The sequence below is a fragment of the Rhinopithecus roxellana genome, chromosome 4 (genome assembly GCF_007565055.1).
Source record: "Rhinopithecus roxellana isolate Shanxi Qingling chromosome 4, ASM756505v1, whole genome shotgun sequence".
Taxonomy (NCBI): Eukaryota; Metazoa; Chordata; class Mammalia; order Primates; family Cercopithecidae; genus Rhinopithecus; species Rhinopithecus roxellana.
Window position 1 is genome coordinate 139,571,217 of NC_044552.1, and position 21,621 is coordinate 139,592,837.

At 44.1% G+C, this 21,621-nt stretch overlaps 1 protein-coding gene across 1 annotated transcript in view; it reads left to right on the forward strand.

Annotated features, from left to right (window-relative positions):
* The first annotated feature begins 480 nt into the window (after positions 1-480).
* MRAP2 (melanocortin 2 receptor accessory protein 2) overlaps positions 481-21,621 on the forward strand; it is a 50,274-nt gene continuing 29,133 nt past the window's right edge. Inside the window, exons 1-2 of the mRNA XM_010383963.2 lie at positions 481-696; positions 19,642-19,775. Of these exons, the coding sequence (XP_010382265.1) occupies positions 19,649-19,775 (127 nt within the window). The 5' untranslated portion in view covers positions 481-696; positions 19,642-19,648. The remainder of the gene's footprint in view (positions 697-19,641; positions 19,776-21,621) is intronic.

Below are 21,621 nucleotides of genomic sequence, written 5' to 3' on the forward strand. Positions count from 1 at the left end.
GTCTCTTTAGTAGAACGCAAGCACCAAGCATCCATATTCCCAGATCAATGCCTGGCATGCAATATGGACTCAAGGGAGAAAGAGATGAGCCAGCCCTGCTATGCTGAAACTACTCCAGACCCAGTGCTAGCCCTTTGGGACCCCGTTTGAACGTTTGACTGCCCTTTGACACCTGGACCAGTGGGCAGGAAGAAAAACTAAAATCGAGGTAGTAATTTAAGTAGCACATTATGGGGGGCTCTGACCTTATTGAACTTGAACTTAATGCTGCCGATTTTTCATAAACCTCGATTCATGCTACCCCACTCCCTCTCGCTCAGCTAATGAGCTCCTCCTGTTACCCAAAGTTCACCCGAGAGACCCACTGTAGTGCCCGGGATGGCAAAGAATTCTCTGACTCAGGCTCTGACCCGGACTCGGAAGGGCAAAGCGAGCAGGAAAGGGATCTGAAAAGCTCACCTCCTCTTGGCCAAGGCGGCCTCGGGCCGGGGAGGCGGCCCCCGCGCTGCAGCCCCGGTTCCAGCGCCCCGCGCCGCCTCCGCGGCGGTCGGGAGCGCGCATCTCCGCCGCACCTCGGAGACAGGAGCTACTCGCCCGGCCCTGGGCGTGGGAGACGGCGGCGGCTGCGCTCGCGCACCTCGGAGGAGCCAGGAGCCGGAACCAGGGCCGAGCCCGCGGGCCGGGGCGAGCCAGCCGGTAACCACGGGCGGGACCGGGCGTCCAGGGCCGAGCAAAGCCCGGGCGCTGGGTGCGGGGCGCGTGCAGCTTTGGTCAAGGCAGTAGGGCTTGCTTGGGTTTGGGGGCAGTCTTTAGTTTGGAGGGGCTGGAGAATGGGGTGTGAGGAGGAGAACTGGGATGTGAGGACGCCCAGGGAAAGAGTGTGGACCCCGTGGAGAGCACCAAGTTTAAAACCTTTCCCGGCAACCCGCTGATGTGCGTTTGGACGCCGCTGGGCGTCCGAAAAGCCTGGAAGCGGCGGCGCTCGGGGCTTGGGTGGGCTTCCTCCCCTCCGCTGGGCCCCAGCGGCAGAGGCACGCCCTTTCCCGCCGGTGAGAAAACTTTCCTTGCTGCGGCCCTCCTGCCGCGTTGGTGCGCTGCGGCTGAGAGAGCCCCCCTGCACTGGGGAAATGTGCTGACTCCTGGCCCCGGGCGCGCACCCCATACATTGGGCAGGGTTCTCAGATGATCCCTGGCTTGACAGTTGTATTCATTTTATTTGAACTGGGAAGCCTGCTCTGCTCGCAGGTCATTTTACTGATTAGAGGGAAATAGGGGTTTCACACTTTCCTCGCCGCCCCACCCCGCAATCCCCCCACCCTCCCGCGCCCCGTACCTTCCCATCCTTTGTGTAATTGAGGAAGGCAAAGAGTAGTCTCTGCCGAAACCTGTTTGGAGGCGTTGTGGTTTCCACAGCATGTTAGATGGCACCGTATCTCAGCCACTACTCTGCTTTTAGTTTGACAACAATGAAACACTCTGGTGTTTTGAAAGCAAAGGAAGCTTGAATGAATGTGTCCAGGGAGACTAGAGAAGGGAACTCTCATGCGTAAATTAAATCTTACGAAAACCCCAAAAGTAAGTAGTGTTTTCAGTTTGCAGGTGGAGAAAATTAGATTGCGATATTAAATACGTTTTCCAAGGTGACTCCCCCAGTTAAGTAATAGTGAGGAGTAGGGGTCTGGAAGCTAGGACTGTGAGTCTAGTGTCCTTTAGGTACATTGCATGGGATACATAGCCAAGAACAGGTGCCGGAGAGTGACATGGGCCTGCAGGGATAAGGTCAGGAAAGCCAGAGGCCACTGTGAGCTGGGGTACCCACAAGGAGTTTTGTTCTTATGAAGAAGACCATCCAGTGTTTATGGACGAATAGATGATATTAACAGGTGATAGGAAAAGGAAGAGTTGCTTCCAGTCTGTATCTTTCTTTTCAAAATGGGAAGGCCAGCCTAAACCCTTTAAAGAGGGTCTCAAAGCCCGAAACTGGACTGGATGTTCAAAGCCCAAATGGCAGATGTCCTGGAGTAGTGAAAGCGATTATAGTCATCTTTGTGCAGGTATGAGAGATGAGAACGGACCCGGGAGGCTTTTCAAGAGGGAAACATTGAATCCTCAAAAGAGGGAAACATTGAATCCTGGCAAGGTTCTAGAACAAATTCTTTAAGATAGCTCAAAACTACCTAGGGAAGCATTTACAAAGACTTATGCCAAACCAACTCCCCTCCCTTTTCTAGCAATCTCCTGGGCTATAGATCAGGGTATGCTGTATCCATTGTCTTCAAATGGATCAGTTTAGTGAGTTGCAAACAGCAGTTTTTAAAACATGAAAACCAAAAGAAAGAAAGATAAGATATCAGAGTGTATTGCATGAGCAAGGGGAAGTACTGTTTTTGGAAGCACGCGCTGGTGATGCATGTGTCCTGTTCTGCCTTGCTGATCCTGCTGCCTCTGCGTGAGTGTTCATATCCATCGCTGGCTGCCCCCTTTCAGCCTTCTGAGCTAGGCCCACTCTGGTCACAGCAGGGGTCGTCTTCTTTTACTTTGCAAATTATACGTCATCAACATATTCTGGAAAGGTGTTCGCTTCCTCCTCCCTGTTTCTGTCGGTCCCCAGACGCTGAAGTATTTTGTCAGTCAGAATTCATCTCTGAATTATTTATCTATGAACTTTTTTTGATAGCCACAGTTCATAGATAACTTTTATCAAACATATTAAATTAGTCCAAATTGTATAAAGAGAGTATCACATCTGTCCTTTTTAGCTTTCAAGTGAAATGTTTTTGTTATTTGGAGTACAAAAAATACTGGAAAAACAATATTCTTATGATGTTTGTGTAATATATTTAAGGAACTGTTATTATACCAAGCTATGATATTTGGGAGATTACCAGATAATGCCTCAATGTGTCATTTTCTGTCTAGTCTTTTTTTTTTTAATTTTTCTTATTTTGGCTTTTTTTCCTAAATGAAATATCAAGGTAGATACATGAGAACCTCTCCATAACTCCTGAGCCCACTGGTTACTTCAAGAGTATGAGGGTTCATCATGCAGAGGAATATGAAGAAATGTTTAAACAAACAAAACGAAAAATAATATAAGGGTTGAGCAAGGAGGCTTTGTTGAACAGATTTACTTCCTTCATCCCAAAGATAGTGATGGGGCCATCTGAGGGTGAGTTGAGCTGTCCATGTGCCTCTTGCATTTGGGGCTCACACAGCGGCCTAGGCGGCTGGATCACTCACTTTCCCAGAATTTGTTGGGCAAAGGATGTCTGACGATGATCTGGGAGCCAGGTTGGGGCCACATGGGAGGAAGGGCTGGCCGAAGGGCGAGGACATCTGGCAGCAGAAGTAGGAATGAGCAGCCAGCTGAAGGAAGGTGAGTATTACTAACGCACCCATGTGAGGTATGAAGATAGGTAATTCAGTCCTGTTCTCCTGCTTTGATCTTGGAGTGATTTGAAACTGGCCAGCACTTGAGTGGATGTGGAGAAATAGAAAAGAAGTTTACCTTCCCCTAACCCCAGCAGGAGACCAGCATGCAGCAGGACATTGCTGAAATAGGGCAGATTCATGTTATAATGGGTCAGTTTCTTTTGTTTCCAAAGATTAGATATTTTAATTCTTTTAGGTTTTTATATTTCTTATTTATTTATTTATTCATTTGAGACAAAGTCTCATTCTGTCTGTTGTCCAGGCTGGAGTGCAGTGGCATGATCACAGCTCACTGCAGCCTCAACCTCCTGGGCTTAAGTGATCCTCCCATCTCAGTCTCTCAGAGAGCTGGGACTACAGACACACACCACCATGCCCAACTACTTTTAAAAGTTTTTTTTTTTTTTTTTTTTTTTTGTAGAGATGTGGTTTTGCTATGTTGCCCAGGCTGGTCTTGCATTCCTGGGCTCATATCCTTGCCTCCACATCCCAAAGTGCTGGGATTACAAGTGTGAGCCGCTGTGACTGGCCTCTTTTGGGACTTTGAAGTTGTTGCATGAGCAGAAACATCATGGGATCTACTCACGTATTTGTTTGAGGGTAGGGAAGATGAATCCTTGAATATATTTTAAGGAGCAATAGAAAACCAAAATACAATTGACATTTGAGCAGGCCCCACAAGTTGTGCTAGCTCAGAGTAGGTAATATATGCTTGGGTTAAAATTAAGTAGAATAGCAATCTGTGTTTATTGTTATATTTACTTTTGACAAAGGAAGACTTAGAGGCAGAAGCAGTTAGAAAAGGAAAGAAAATGTTTACTTCCCCAGAGTGTAAGGGAGTCAGACTTTATAAGACTGGCCCATCAAATAAAATCACAGTAAATACTTGAAAGAAAATATTCCTCCAAATCACCAAAGTTCTCCATGTACATTAGTCTGTTGTTCATGACTGAAAACAATTTTCTCACACAGTTATCATATTCCTAAAAGTTGTGACTTGTTTTCAGACACCAGCATAGCAAACAATCAAGGGAAAAAATTGTTTCTTTAAGGGAGTGAGATGTGTTTGAAATTTTATTTTGGAGACCAACTTTCAGGCAGGGTGATCATGTTATTTTTGCTTCATGTCGGGATACAAAGTGATTTTTTTCTTGACTGCAGTGTGAGAAATACTTAGTACTATTGGAGAAGAGGAAAGTATGCATTTTCCTTGCAAACATGATTCGGCAGTCCTTTATAGTATTGTTGAGATGTGAGGTAAAAAAGCAGTTGAGAATATCTCTATGAGATGCTAAAATTATGTATGTTAAAATCTGAGTTTAATTGTTGCTCATGTTTCTGTTATTAAGACCTGTGTAATTTTTGCCTCACTAGAGAACATTAGTAAAATTTCATAACCCTTCAAGTGAAAATACTTTGTAAGCTTCAAATAATTCTCCTGCAAGTTGCATTTTGTTTTCTTCTTGCATGTCCTTGGTAATAGCAAAAACAACAATCACTGGAAGGCAGAGCAGGCTGAGGGAGGGGCTTCTTAAGGATTAGTTTTGAAGTTGCCTGGTTGAACAAGAGAGAAAAATTAGGAGCTGAGTGAGGGAATGTGGTTATAAATGTTTTTTATCTTTCTACAAAACTTTGTATACATTATTTCAGGAAATATAATTCTATCTTGCGTGGGGAAAAAAAGAAAGAAGAGAGAGAAAGAAACAAAATTAAGATCAACTATATCATATAAAACCTACGTCATATTCCTACCAGTGTGATATGGTTTGGCTGTGTCCCCACCTAAATCTCATCTTGAACTGAATTCCCACAATCCCCAAGTGTTGTAGGAGGGACCCACTGGGAGGTAATTGGATCAGGGGTGGGTTACCTCCATGCTGTTCTCATGGTACTGAGCTTTCAAGAGATCTGATGGTTTCAGAAGAGGCTTTCCGTGTCTCCACTCTGACTTCTCCTTGCTGCCACCATATAAAGAAGGAAGTGTTTGCTTCCCCTTTTGCCATGATTGTAGGTTTCCTGAGGCCTCCCTAGCCCTGCGGAACTGTGAATCAATTAAACCTCTTTCTTTGTAAATTACTCAGTCTCATGTATACCTTTATTAGCAGCATGAGAATGGACTAACACAGTTAATTGGTACTGAGGTAGTGGGGAGCTACTATTAAAGATACCAGAAAATGTGCAAGCGACTTTGGAACTGGGTAATGGGCAGAGGTTGGAACAGTTTGGAAGGCTCAGAAGACAGGAAAATGTTGGCAAGTTTGGACTTCCCTGGAGATGTAGAGGGCTCGGAAGAAGACAGGAAAACGTGGGAAAGTTTGGAACTTCCTAGAGACTTGCTGAATGGCTTTGACCAAAATACTGATAGTGATATGGACAATGAAGTCCAGGCCGAGGTGGTCTCAGATAGAGATGAGGAATTTGTTGGGAAGTGGAGCAAAGGTGACTCTTGCTATGGTTTAGCAGAGAGACTGGTGACATTTTACCCCTGCCCTAGTGATCTGTGATCATCAGAGAGATGATTTAGGGTATCTGGTAGAAGAAATTCCTAAGCAGCAAAGTGTTCAAGAGGTGACAGAGCATAGAAGTTTTGGAAAATGTGCAACCTGACAATGTGGTAGAAAAGAAAAACCCATTTTCTGGGGAGAAATTCAAGCCAGCTGGTTGCAGAAATTTGCGTAAGTAACAAGGAGCCAAATGTTAAGTGCCAAAACAATGGGCAAAATGTCTCCAGGGCATGTCAGAGACCTTTCCAAGCAGCTCCTCCCATCACAGACCTGGAGGCCTAGGAAGAAAAAATGGCTTTGTGGGCTGGTTCAGGGGACCCCTGCTGTGTGCAGCCTAGAGACTTGGTGCCTTGCATCCTAGCCATTCCAACCATGGCTAAAAGGGGCCAAGGAATAGCTCAGGCTGTAGCTTCAAAGCGTTTAAGTCCCAAGCCTTGGCAGCTTCCATTTGGTGTCGAGCCTATGGGTACACAGAGGTCAAGAATTGAGTTCTGGGAACCTCCACCTAGATTTCAGAGTATGTATAGAAATGCCTGGATGTCCAGCCAGAAGTATGCTGCAGGGGCAGAGTGTTCATGGAGAACCTCTGTTAGGGCAACATAGAAGGGTAATGTGGAGTCAGAGCCCTCACACAAGTCTCCAATGGGGCACTGCCTAGTGGAGGTCTGAGAAGAGGGCCACTGTCCGCCAGTCACCAGAATGGTGGATCCACTGACAGCTTGCACCATGCACCTGGAAAAGCCACAGACACTCAATGCCAGCTGTGAAGGCAGCCAGGAGGGGGGCTGTACCCTACAAAGCCACAGGGGTGAAGCTGCCCAAGGCTGTGGGAGCCCACCTCTTGCATCAGCATGACCTGAATGTGAGATATGGAGTCAAAGGAGAATATTTCAGAGCTTTAAGATTTAATTACTACTTTATTGGATTTCAGACATGCATGGGGCCTGTAGATGTGAGACATAGAGTCAAAGGAGATTATTTCAGAGCTTTAAGATTTAATTACTGCTTTACTGGATTTCAGACTTGCATGGGGCCTGTAGCCTCTTTGTTTTGGCCAATTTCTTCCATTTGGAACAGGTGTATTTACCCAATGCCTGTACCCCCATGGTATCTAGGAATTAACTAACTTGTTTTGTATTTTATAGGCTGATAGGTAGAGGGACTTGCCTTGTCTCAGGTGAGACTTTGGACTTGAACTTTTGAGTTAATGCTGGAATGAGTTAAGACTTTGGGGAACTGTTGAGAAGGCATGATTATGTTTTGAAATGCGAGGACATGAGATATGGGAGGGGCCAAGAGTGTAATGATATGGTTATGCTTTGTGTCTCCACCCATCTCATCTTGAACTGTAGTGCTTATAATCCCCATGTGTCGTGGGAGGGACCTGGTGGGAGGTAATTGAATCATGGGGGCAGTTATCCCCATGCTGTTCTCCTGATAGTGAGTTCTCATAAGAGCTGATGGTTTTATAAGGGGGTTTCCCCTTTTTGCTCACACTTCTCCTTGCTGCCGCCATGTGAAGAATGATGTGTTTGCTTCCCTTTCCACCATGACTGTAAGTTTCCTGAGGCCTCCTTAGCCATATTGAACTAATGTGAATCAATTTAACTTCTTTTGTTTATAAATTACCCAGTCTCAGGTATGTCTTTATTAGTAGTATGAGAATGGACTAAATCTTCCACTGAATTAGCCCAATAGGAGAGGAGAGTTAATCCTTATTTCTAGGATTCTGAAGCAGAGGCCAAAGGTGGCAGGAGCAAACATTTATTTGGTTCTTACAGTTTACTCTGTAACATATCTGCACTTATTTAATATAAAATATAATCCTCCAGGTCCTGTATTATTGATGCTCCAGGAAGATGAACCAGGTATGCCTTGAGACTCTGGGGACTATTTGGGACCCTTAGACCTAGGCAAGCTGAGGGACACTACATTCTTGCCCTCACTTTATAATGCCCCTCTTTTCTGGCCAGGCCCCTCCCTGAAAGATGAGGAGGCTATGGTGTGCCTTGAGCCTGCACTGCCCTTGCACCCCAAGCTCTGGTTTGCTTGTAACTGATTGTGCTGAGGTGGCAGTGGGTGCAGTAGGTGGAGAAACTACAAGAGGTACACATCCTAGTTTAAGACCCCAGGCCTCAGAAGGTAAGATGTCATTAGAAAGTTCAGCTTTTCTACTGCTCTGTCTTAAGCTCTTAAATAAACCACCGCTCTAGCTTACATTTCCATTTCTGCGGAACACAGCTGGAAATACCTGGTACCGAGAGGTGACAACACGCTAGCAGCCCTCGTTCTCCGCGCCTCCTCGGCCTTGGAGTCCACTTTGGCGGCGCTTGAGGGGCCCTTCAGCTCTCCCACGGCACTGTGGGAACCCCTCTCTGGGCTGGGCTGAGGCCAGAGCCAGCTCCCTCTGCTTTTGGGGAGGTGTGGCAGGAGAGGCGTGGGAAGGAACCGGGGCTGCGCCTGCAGCGCCCACAGCGCTCCCCTGCCAGCCTGAGTTCCGGGTGGGCATGGGCTTGGCAGGCCCAGCACTCGGAGCGGCCAGCCGGGGGCCTGGCACCTGGGCCAGCAGTTGCAGAGGGTGTGCCAGGTTCCCCAGCAGTGCCAGCATGCCGGCACTGCGCTGGAATTCTCGCCGGCCTCAGCTGCCTCCCCGCGGGGCAGGGCTTGGGACCTGCAGCCAGCAATGCCGGAGCTTCCTCCCCTCGGATGTGGGCTCCTGGGCCTCCCGAGCCTCCCTGACAAGCACCGCCCCCTGCGCCTCCCCACTAGGTCCCATGGACCGCCCAAGGGCTGAGGAGTGTGGGCGCACAGCTCGGGACTGGCAGGCAATTCCGCCTGCAGCCCAGGTGCCAGATCCACCAGGCAAAGCCAGCTGGGCTCCTAGGTCTAGTAGGGACTTGGAGAACCTTTATGTCTAGCTAAGGGGTTGTAAATACACCAATCAGTACTCTGTATCTAGCTAACCTAGTGGGGACTTGGAGAACTTTTCTAGCACTATGTCTAGCTAAAGGATTGTAAATGCACCAATCAGCACTCTGTGTCTAGCTCAGGGATTGTAAATGCACCAATCAGCACTCTGTCAAAATGGACCAATCAGCTCTCCATAAAATGGACCAATCAGCAGGATGTGGGTGGGATCAGCTAAGGGAATGAAAGCAGGCTGCTGGAGCCAGCAGTGGCAACCCGCTTGGGTCCCCTTCCACACTGTGGAAGCTTTGTTCTTTTGCTCTTTGCAATAAATCTTGTTGCTGCTCACTCTTTGGGTCCATGCCGCCTTTGTGAGCTGTAACACTCACCCCGAAGGTCTGCAGCTTCACTCCTGAAGCCAGCAAGACCATGAACCCACCAGAAGGAAGAAACTCTGAACGCGTCTGAACATCGGAAGGGACAAACTCCAGACACACAGTCTTTAAGAACTGTAACACTCACCATGAGGGTCCATGGCTTCATTCTTGAAGTCAGTGAGACCAAGAACCCACCAATTCCGGACACAGTACCTCTCCTTTTCACTCATTTGCTAAAAGAATGGTTCAGCTCAGGACCGTAACAAATAGTGTGTGATATGGTGTGTGCTGCTTGGAGACAGATACTATGAGCCAAAAATACAAAATAGTCTTGTTTGGCAAGTCATCCTCACAGTGATTTAAGACATAGCCAGTCTCTCTTATTCTTATTGTGCCAAGTGTTTCAAAAACTCCTCTAATTAGAATTTAAAGAGTGGTTGATTCCCTGGTATTCTTAAAATGGTCTAATTTGAAAGTTTAAAATCTTTAAAGTTTTAATTCACTTAGCCAGGCTGTTTTAGAATAGCAGCTATATAAAACAGTATGACTCAGTGAGAGGCCAAGTTTAGTCTTTGGGGAGTCTGATGTATACTTTCTTGCTGCTAAAATGAGAGACTCAGATAATCCATGTAATGGGATTGAGAGAAGAGAGAGATCCTCGTGTGGTGAAATAGTTGGAGAGATCTCTTTGGAGGAGGTAATATCTGATCCCTACCCACAAGGGTAGACTGGAATCTGGAGAGGAGAAAGAGGAAGTCCAGCTTGCAGGTGGAACTGAATGGGCAAAAGCTCAGAGGACCATCTTTGAGGGTTTCCCCACCCCAGGTTCCTGTACCATCATGAGCCCTCCCTTTTTTAATGACCCTGTTGTTTTTACTGTCTATGTCTTCAGGCTTTTTTGTTGCCCCTTAACCCGTGTGTGTGTGTGTGTCAGGGTGGGTGTGACACGGTGTTTAGAATATCCTTGTTGATCTGAATGGACTCATAATAATTTTAACATGTTCAAAACTAGTGCTCTTTCTCCAGGAAGGGCATATTTATGAGAACTTAGTGGATGTGTTTGCTGAAGATGGCATGAAGTGGAATAGATTAATGACATTTTGTAAATGTTTTCTTTTCAAAAATGTATTTATTTTTTAGTTATAGTAAGAGTGATTGGTATAAAGTAAGTCATTTTTAATGGACTTCCTAGGACAGTTTAATTAGTGCACCAAAGAGAACATTCCACATCCATGGATTTAGCCAATTGTGGATGGAAAATATTTAAACAAGAAAAGGATAGTTAACTAGATTTGAACAAAAAAAAAAAAAAAAGGATACTGAACATGCACAGACTTTTTTTTCCTTGTAATTTATTCCCTAAATAATACAGGATAGCAAATATTTACATAGCATTTATATTGTATTAGGTATTATAAGTAATCTAGAGATTAAAGTATACTGGAGGCTGTGCATAAGTTCTATGCAAATACTACACCGTTTTATACTGGGGACTTGAGATTCTCTGGATTTTGGTATTTGAGAGGTCCTGGAACCAAGCCTGCACAGATGCTAAGGAATGACTGAATATATGTATGCACAGTGAATGATGGTAGTGACACTGGACATGCTGGACATGGGCAGCCAAGATGAACTTGAATAAGGTGTTGGTGGAGCTGTCAGGTGCAGCTGATGAGGCTGCGAAGGCAGAGATCCAAATCTGCATTGAAGCCAATAAGGCCCTGATGAAGGCCCTGGAATTGGCAAGCCTGTCCCCAAGACCTATGTGCTCTGGAGCCACCTCCACAAATGACCTGCCCCCACCCCTCACCCTTCCTTAAAGATGAAGAAGCCTGGAAAAAAAGAAAGGTATACACACAGGCTGGGCACAGTTGCTTACACCTGTAATTCTAGCACTTCAGGAGGCCGGGGGTGGGCAGATGACTTAAGGCCAAGAGTTTGAGACCAGCCTGGCCAACATGGTGAAACCCCATCTCTCCTAAAAATACAAAAATTAGGTGTGGTAGTGCACGTCTGTAATCCCAGCTGCTCGGGAGGCTGAAGCATGAGAATGGCTTAAACACAGGAGGCAGAAGTTGCATTGAGCCGAGATCGCGCTACTGTAGTCCAGCCTGTGTGAGGAGCGAAACTCTGTCTCAAAAAAAAAAAAGTATATATAGATACACACACACAATGTGTATGTTCACGTGTGTGTGCTTTCACATGCATGTGAACACACATGCATACCCATAATACAAATAGATACAGACCGCTGAGTTTGTGATACAAGTGAAAAGCAACTTGATAATTTTGTTAAGTGAAAAGCAACTTGATAATTTTGTTTTGTTCATGCGAACCCCCATGGAAGTGTCTGCTTTCTGTGAAAATATCGATGTCAAACTGCTAGCCCTCCTGTCTTGCAGAGGACTGCCTTTATTGTGAAATTATGTCTTCTCTACTTGGACGGTGTTTAAGATAACTATCTACAAAATTATAATTATTAATAATAGTTGTTTTTAAATTTTTCCTTACTTTGCAAAATAAAAATGCTGGCAAGTCTGTATTCCAGGTCCATGAAAACTGGCTGGTCTCTAGAAAACATTCCCCAGAGACTGGATGGAACCAGTTTAATGAAATTAAGGTGCTTCCTTTTTGTTGTTGGGAAGCTGCTAATTTTAAATGTTATCCATGAGAAGGGCCTGAAAGCTTTGGAATGATAATTTGTAGTGGACTTCTCCTGAAATGAATTGGGGTAATGACAGGTACAACAGAAGGTAAAGCTTATAAAAAGGAGAATTTGACCAGGTGCGGTGGCTCATGCCTGTTAGGTTGGTGCAAAAGTAATTGTGAATTTTGCCATTAAAAGTATTTGCAAAAACCACGATTACGTTTGCATCAACCCAATACTTGCTGTCTTTAAGAGTCTGGCTATTCTATGTACCTCATATATGTAGAATCGTGCAATATTTGTCCCTTTGTAACTGACTTATTTCATTTAGCATAATGTTTTCAAGGTTCATCAAAGTTGTGGCATGTTTCAGAACTTCATTGCTTTTTAAGGATTAATATTGCATTGTATATACAACATTTGGTTTATGATTCATCTGTGATTGGACACTTGGGTTGTTTTGACCTTTTGGCTATTGTAAATAATACTATTATGAACATAGGTGTGCATAAATATCTGTTCAAGTCTCTGCTTTCAGTTCTTTTGTGTATATATCCAGAACTAGAATTGCTGTATCATATGGTTATTCCATGTTTAAATTTTTGAGAAACTGCTATACTGTCTTCCACAGTGACTGTACCTTTTTACCTTCCTACCAGCAGTGCACAAGGGTTCCAGTTTCTCTATACCCTCACCAACACTTATTTTCTGATTTTTGATAATTACCATGTTAATAGGGTGTGAAGTGGTATCTCATTATGAAGATTTCTTTTTGATAGTTGGTTCTTTGACTTGACACTAGTAATTTAAACACGCTTTCCCTAACAGTTTAGAGATAGAGCAATAATCAAGTAGTCATGGGAACTCAGAAAACCTAACTGTAATAAAAGTGACTGACTTGGTATTCTACTGGTGCCCTCAACTAGCCTAGAAGTTTTTGAAAGACAGACCAAGAAAAGCAAGGTCTAGAAAAGGCTAGAGTTAAGCCTATGCCTTTCCTGTGATTGGGGAAGCCAGCTCCACCATGATAGCATGTTGTGGTGGCAACAGGACATTGACATTGGAATACAGGACGGCAGTCTAACACATAGACACACATGTAGTGGGATGGAGCGTTACGGTTCTGTTTTGTCACATTATTACAACTCCCTTGTCCTGATTCTACTTTCACCAGCTAATCTTCTGATCTTAAATTTTGTTTCCCAGACCATGTAAAACATGTGCTGTGGTCAGCGTGAAAATTGTTTTCCTTATTCAACAAATGAATATGCTCATTATAAATCATTCTGCTATGCTTGGTTAGCATGACTGAGTCCATAAGGGCTTTCTCATCTCTGGAAGACTGAAAATTCAGTTCCCTGAATCTGTAGAGCCAGGGGCAGAGGTGCAGTCGTATCTCAGGGCCATGCCTCTTCTCTTCTCTGGAAATTTTCTCCAGATGGAGACTTTACAGCTTCTTTCCTGGGTGTGTAACATGAAATTCTTCTTGATGTCCAGCTGAAGTCTATTAGAATGGGACTAACCTGTGGAGTACTACAGAGCCAGGAAACACTCACTTTAAAAATTACTTCTGGCTGGGTACAGTGGCTCATGCCTGTAATCCCAGCACTTTGGGAGGCAGAGGCAGGTGGATCACCTCAGGTCAGGCGTTTGAGATCAGCCTTGCCAACATGGTGAACCCTTTCTTTACTAAAAGCACAAAATCTAGCCAGGCATGGTGGTGCATACCTGTAATCCCAGCTACTAGGGAGGCAGAGGCAGGAGAATCGCTTGAACCCAGGAGGCGGAGGTTGCAGTGAGCTGAGATTACACCACTGCACTTAAGCCTGGGTGACAGAGGGAGACTCCATCTCAAAACAAAAAAACAAAAAAACAAACAAAAAAAAAACCTTCCTAGCCTGTTTACTACCATATAGGTGCCCAGGCATAACAGGAAGAGGTAGATTTATGAATACAAACTGCTTGTCCCCTTTGAGATACCAGCTGGTGAAAGAAGGGTGCCTACTTCTTAATTAAGCAATCTTTATTTCAGGTGGTGACTACATATCTATCAGTGTAAAATATTAAGTCCCATTTCTGTTTTTGGAAGTTGTTCTTCTGTTGGCATTGATTTTATGTTAAGATGGAAGAAGTCTTCAGGCTTGGGAACGCTTTTTGTTTGCTGCTTTGCTGCTGGAAACAAGTTGCTGACGTGCACAGGAGAAGCAGGAATAGGCAGGAAATAGATACATCCTGAATTCTCTGTCAGCTGTCAGTCACCATTTTTTGAGGACTGCTGGGTAATTGAGTACTTTCTTGGAAACACTAGAGAATGGCATAAAACTTGGCAGTGTAGAGAAATTTGGGAAGTATGTCCATTTGAAAAGGAAGAGCCCAGCATGCGTACGTTTGTGTGTGTGTGTGTGTGTGTGTGTGTGTGTGTACGTGCATGTAACATCTCTAGACTTAATTGAGTGGCCAGAGCATCAGACTTCAAAAGAGTCATACTCGAGTCAAAATAGTAGTAAGGAGGAGAAGACTACAAAGTCCTGGAAGCACGATCTTTTTTATTTAATTGGAGGAAAGAAAAATCCACGCCCCACGCAAGACACCACTGACTTAAAATGGATTCACAGAAAAAGAACCAGCAGACCTGGGAATTAAGTGGGAAGTGCCAGTAGAAGGTGGTGGTTTACGCAGACTCTATAAAAAGGAGAAGTAAACTGGAGAATAACACCATGTTACTGTTTTTAAAGCACTGCCCTGGGAGGACAATGTGGCAGCTTTGATTGAGAGGGTCAAGCATGATCCCTTGCTGGGAGGTGCTACCTTGTAGAGATGCTTTAAGAAGATCCAGCTGGCTCGGAGTGTGATTCATAATGTTGAAGTCTCTCATTTTCTATGTGACCCTACCCACTTAGACATGGGTAAGCTGGGTGTACCATTGTTCCGTGCAAGGAGGAAATTAAGCTTCTAAAGTTGTAGTTCTGAAGTTCCCACCTTGGGCTCATCAGCCGCCAAAGTGCAGCGTGGCTGAGCTTTATCTTTGGTTTCTCAAGTCTCTTTGCTGGAAGAGAGAGAGGGTTATGAGTCACAAGGGTGACTTCTCTATGTTGTGTGGGGGACAGTCATTCCTGGAAGTAAGAGGAAGAAGGATAAGAAGAGGTAACTAACAAGACCTTCCTGGCCTGGGCCAGAACAGAGGTTGGTGGTCCTGGGTGGCATGCCTATTTTTGGAGTTTGAGGATTGAAGAGGAACGTGAGAGAGTCATTGCAGTTGGGAATTTTGATCATCTGACTGGCCATTAAGTCTTCCCCTGTACAAACTGGTCAGCATAGGTCTTTGGATTTGTGGCATTGGCTGGCAGTTTCTTGGAATGCCTTAGTAGCTGCGCTGTCAGTTGTGTGCATGTTTGTGTGGGGGCATGCTCATTTTTCAGGGTTTCTGGCACCTTTTGGATTTCTTCTTAATGTGCTAGTCCTGTGCCCAGGTTAGTAGTTACTTGAAAAATTCATCTGCTGATGTTTACCCCTTAACATGGAAAAAAAGTGTCTAACTCCAAAGAAGCAGCCCTCTTACCGTGCATACCATCGTAATACACCAAGGATATTGACACAAAGCCATTTATTCATAGAATAATGGCTTTATTATTAGAATAGAATTTATTCATAGAACTTCTTTGGGAAGTTCTATGTCTGAGTACATCTCCTCAAATTCAGGGAGGTGGAGAGAATTGCTTGATCCATTTTTAAGAAGGTAGAGAGGGCTGGGCATGGTGACTCACGCCTATAATTCCAGCACTTTGGGAGGCCTAGGCAGGCAGATCACCTGAGGTCAGGAGTTTGTAGACCAGCCTGGCCAACATGGCGAAACCCTATCTCTACCAAAAACACAAAAATTAGCTGGATCTGGTGGTATGTGCCTGTAGTCTCAATTTCTTGGGAGGCTGAGGCAGGAGAATCACTTGAACTCAGGAGGCAGAGTTTGCAGTGAGCAGAGATCCCACCACTGCACTCCAGCCTGGGTGACAGAGGGAGACTCCCCTCAAAAGAAGGAAAAGAGGCCAGGTGTGGTGGCTCATGCGTGTAATCCCAGCACTTTGGGAGGCCAAAGCAGGAGGATTGTTTCAGCCAGGGAGGTCAATGCTGCAGTGAACTGTGATTGTACTATTGCACTCCCCCCTGGGCAATAGAGTAAGACCTTGTCTCAAAAAAAGAGGGACGAGGAGGAAAAGAGAGTGCCCAGGAGTGGTATAGGAACCTGGGTTGGAGCGGGAAAGATTGGATAGTCCGAAGAAGGGATGAAAGTGATGGGAATGTGGGTTGGAGAAGAGGTGATGGTTTAGTGAGAGGTGTCTGGGCCTGCTCACCACGCTTTCTCTGTTTGGGTTTGTGATCTCCCCTCTTCCCCAACAATGGGCTGGCCTGGGCCACACTACCCTGTGCACACCTGGAAAAGGTGAGCTTCTTTTCAGGGCTAGCTTTGGGATGCAGTCCTAATCTTCATTTTTGCTTTTGTTGGCAGTGATGCTTTCAGCTGTTCAAAAGAGCAATTTAGTCTCTGTGATGTGGAAGCTTGTTTAGGATATGTTTCCTGTCAAAGAAGTTATTTTTCATGACTCTAATATTATAAAGAAATCTGACATTAAGAAAATCTCAGTTCGGGGAGGGTGGTTCTCAGGAGTGGTAGCCACACAGACAGCAGCTGCCCGTGGAGCTGCCGCTTCCTGCTGTTGTGTTCAAGAGAGAGCAGCTGCCGGCCTGTCAACACCCCAGGGAGTGAGGCTCAGTGCCAGGCTGCCTCCCTTACTGCGTGGATGGCCCAGATCATGCACACTGTGGTGTGGAATAGCAGACTCTGGGGGCTGCTGCTTGGACATGCTGGCAGTTCCCAGCTTATGTTTCAGCAAAGCTTGGAGAGTCACTGCGGGCTTGGTAAGGGGGATGACACAGAACACTTCCCTAGCACTGCCTTATGTTTGTTGTTGGTCCTTGTGCATCTGTTGGCCTAAGCTGGTTAATTTGAGACTTGCATGAAAAAATAATGCCTCGTGGACTTTTTCAAGGGCACTAGGTGACTGCTTTGTAGAAGAGGTCAGAGGTTCTGTCCTCCAAAGCTATCTTTGGGATTCAAGAAGTGAGAGGAAAGAGCCAGTGGAGACAAATGCCCCTCCTTTTGTTTGAAGGCTACTCAGGCAACTGGTGGCTGCTTGGGGAGAGCTGGTGTCACATTTCATTCTGCAGAATGAGAACCTTCTGTAGGCTGGCTCTATTATTCAGTCATTCTTGTCTGTCAGTGTTGGTCAGAACTTCGCTCCTCTCTTCCCACCTTCAGGACTTTTGCACATGTAACTTACATTACCCTTTGGTAATGCCCTTTAGTAATCAATCCCTAAATAGTTCATTTAGATGAAAGGGGATAGTGTAAGGGGGAGAAAAAGAAGGCATGTCTCTGTTACAGGGTGGGTGGTTGATATTCCTTACAGTTAACTCTTACACGGACATATTTTATTGACTAGTTCCCGACCGGCCCTATGAGGGTGATGTTACTGCTGCTTTCTGACTGGTCCTGTGGACCCTGGCAGCCACAGATGAGGGTCCCCACTGTGTGCTGACTTTGAGAACTGTGTGGCCGTGGGAGAACAGCTGTCGGTTCTGTGGTGTCCTGAATACACACCCTCCATCTTTATTTTCTTCATTCCTTTAAGTACTTTTCACTATTTTTCTGTTCCAGATGAAGTTTAGTGCCTCCCTCCGCTCTGCTGTTACAGTAGCTGTAATGTTGATTTCTACTAAAAATGACATGATCAAACCAGACTTCATCTTATTTTCCTTAATAAAGAAAAAAAGGAGAGAAATATTATTTTGTTTTTGAGTTGGTAGAACAGCATGAATCCCAGGATGTAAATGTTGATCATTTTAACTTTCAAATGATCTAAACACCTTTAAGTAATTTTTGGTCATAGTTTTATTTATTTGTCTAGGCACCGTGGCTCACAGCTGTAATCCCAACACTCTGGAGGGTGAGGCAGGTAGATTGCTTGAATCAATCAATTCACACTTGGTGCATTTGGTAAGAATTGGCTGGCCAGGGAGTTGGGTGTGTCTGAAGAACAAAGCGAGGCTTTTCTATTCAAGATCAGCATTTCTAATTAATAGTTGTGCGGCCTGCTAATATTTTTATTAATTTTTCATGCAACATCACATTTAATTTTTATAGCAACTCCATGAAGTGGGTACCATAATCATCTTCATGTTATTAGTGGGAAAACTGAAGCTCAGATTTTTTTTTCATGGCTCTATAGCAGGGATTGGCAAACTTTTTCTATAATATAAGACCAGAAAGTAAATATTTTAGGCTTTTTGGGCCCATCCTTTGAAGAGTATGATGACATGGGGTTGGAGTCTTTTTCTGTGGAGTCATGTCTGGGATGGGAAAGAAGGGGTGAGGGAAAGGGGAGAGTGATGCAGAAGTGTGGCGGAAGGGTGGTGGTGGTGATTTTGCCCCAGCTTCCCTGAGGATTGTGCCCTGGAGGCAGTGGGGAGGGGTGCGGGCGAAAGAAACCTCAGAAAGCTCTTGAAGCGGGCGCAGTGGTAGTGACTGCTCATGAATCTTCGTTTCTGCTGATATTTCATTCAGATTTTCCCTTATGTTACTGCTATTTGTTGCTTTGTCTCCCTTTCTCCATTATAAGGGAAGGCCTGTGGTGTACTGATCTGTCTCATGCATCTCTGCCCACCCCACAGTGTGCAGTGTCTTGCACACCGTAGGTGCTCAAACGCAGTTATTGAACACAGGCTGCATTGACATCACCTTCGGTATCCATGCTGCGCAGTGCAATCATCTTCTCCCAAAGAAGTCAGGATTTTTTGGTCTAAAATAGTCACAGTTAACAAAGATACTTGGGAAATCCTGAAAATACGATAAATTTCAGGAGTAAGCAGTTGGACAAGTTGTGGACTTCTGTTGAGGATCTTCTGCAAGATCCACTATGCAACTTTTGTTGCCTGTTTTTCTTTATTCACTCCTTTTTATTAAACTTAGTTTCCTCTAACCCCACTGGAAGCAAGAAAAGCAAACAGACAAACAAAACCTTAGGTTGCTTATCTCCGTTGTTACATAGTAGGTGTTCAATGGATACATACTGAGCTAGTTCATTTCTGATACTAATTTGATTACTTCTCCTAAACATTCTTTCTTCTTACAGAACTCTCTGTCCTCTACCTCCCAAATCCCACAAAACATCTCACCTCCACACATAGGCTGATTACTTGGGAATGGTACAGGAGGCCCTTGGTGATTCTAATTGATGAAAGACTAAAAAATTCCCTTATAGGAGAACTGAAATCAATGTCAATCTGAGATTGAGTAATACATCAAATTAGTATCAGAAATGAACTAGCTTCAGCAGACTCGTTACATACTCTTGCAGGTATAGGTGCTGAGGCTGAAGCTGTAAGCTCAGAGATTTTGGCATACTCTTTCCCTCCTTTCCTTCTTTGCTTCATCAATTACTGAACATTGGTTATGTGCCAGGCATTGGGTTAAGTTCACAAAAAAATACGGTGTCTGGTTTCAAATACATTTATTCCAGTCTAGTGGTGAGATGAAAGGAAGTAGTGCCATATGACATGAGGTGTGGGCAGCTGGCAAGAACCTCTCCTGGCCTAGGGGGTAAGACCTCCTCCAGGGGTTTGCTGCTAAACTCCTGAATGTGATCAAGAGTAATTAAGGTAACTGTGCAGCTCTGGATGAATTAACAGGTTCTGCACTTGACTTTCTCCATTTGTACAGGTTGAAGATGTCTGCCCAGAGGTTAATTTCTAACAGAACTTCCCAGCAATCGGCATCTAATTCTGATTACACCTGGGAATATGAATATTATGAGATTGGACCAGTTTCCTTTGAAGGACTAAAGGCTCATAAATGTAAGTTTTATACAATTCCTCATTGTAAGCATAAATTGTATTTCTCTTAACCTGTGAAATACCCAAGGATTATTTCTCCTGAACATTCTGTCTTCTTACAGAACTCTCTGTCCTCTACCTCCCAAATCCCACAAAACATCTCGCCTCCATACATGGGCTGATTGCTTGGAAATGGTACAGGAGGGCCTTGGTGAATCTAATTGATGAAAGACTAAGAAATTTCTATAGTAGGAGAACATGAATCGATGTCAAGCTGAGATTGAGAATTTTAAAAAGGCATTTGCTATTTTAGCTCCTCCAAACTGTGAATGTTTGAACTATCAAAAATATGTATAAAAATAGGATCTGGAGCTGTTATTTGAAGAACCTTCTTTTGTAACACAGCAGCATCTTTTCATCCTAGTTGGTTTTCTAGAGCTGTGGAGAGCAGTGTATCCATGTGTGTTCATAATGACCGGCCAGAATAGCCTGCGATCATTTCTAACCCTGTGTTCTAGGCATGAATTGTGTTTCATGCTATTGGAGTAATTAAGGGTCCAGCACAGAGCAAGGAAATGTAATTCTGTGAGACGTTGCTATTCAACTCCAGTCATAACTGAATGCTGACTGGCCAGCATGAGACATCCTTGCTTCACTAAGTAGAGTTAACAGTTAACATGGTAGGCACGAACTGCTGCCCAGTCTCAGGTCCTGTCTTGGTAACCCCGTAAATATCCCTGAAATGTTCACTTTTGTCAGAGTGAATTATCCACAGCACTGTAAAATTTTTACGTTCTTAACTGGTCCAGGTTAGTGGGACACGTTAGGAAATATAAGAGGACTTGGAGACACAAATGTAGCAAAGAAAGTGTTTTCATTCCTTTAATTATTTCCTGGTTGCTGCTATCCTGACCTGTCTTGGCATTCATGATCTCTTGCACCAGCTTGGTGCTCTTTTGCAAGAAAGGCTTTCTATTTTTGTTCCTTTAGCAAAAATCATTAACTAAACCACATGTCCTTTACCCCTTAAGTGAGTAGTAATAATTAAATACTTTCACTCATTCCTTTATTGACATCTACTCAGTATTTCTTTGTGGAAAAAAAGCACATGGCATTAATTAAGGTATGCTGTCATTGATTATCTGATAGAAGGCTGTTGGGTGTGAAATCACCCTCCTTAATTTACTTAAATTTTTTAATATGTTATTTTCCTAGGATAACTTTTATGTAAAGACAATTGCTTGTTCTGAATTATAGTGGAAATCAAAATGACTGGGAAAATTGCCACATATTTTCTTGAAATGTGGGCTTTTACAGCTTGGTGACATCAACTTTATTTTTGTGTCAGCTTGCTCCTGTCTCTTTTCCTTAGTTTAAGAGGCACAGAAGACAGGCCTACTGCTATAATTTTGGTTGGTACCTTTCCAGAGACAATTGAATAAAATCTTTTTTGAGGATATTTCATTCTAGAAATAATTATAGCTGGAAAACTTCCTGAGAAACATAGGCAGAGGTGTGACTCATTCTTTCCTTACTTACACTACCTACTATACCATTAATAACAACTGCTTTTGTTAATTTTAATATTCACATCAAGATAAAACAAAAATACCTGAATACTTACTGTTCTGATATAAGAGAGCTGATAAGTAGAAGCCCTTAGCTTCGGAAACCTGACAATATGTGAGACACATTGATAACAAAAAACAAACAAACACAAAACCCCAGATATACAGGAAAGTGAAAAGATCACGTCAACTGTTGAAATGTGTGCTTTGGTACAGTCTCTTTCATTTAAAAATGCTGTGATTCTGACCTTCAAGTATGACTCTTTGTTTTGCTGGGCAAAATACAAAGCCAATTAGAT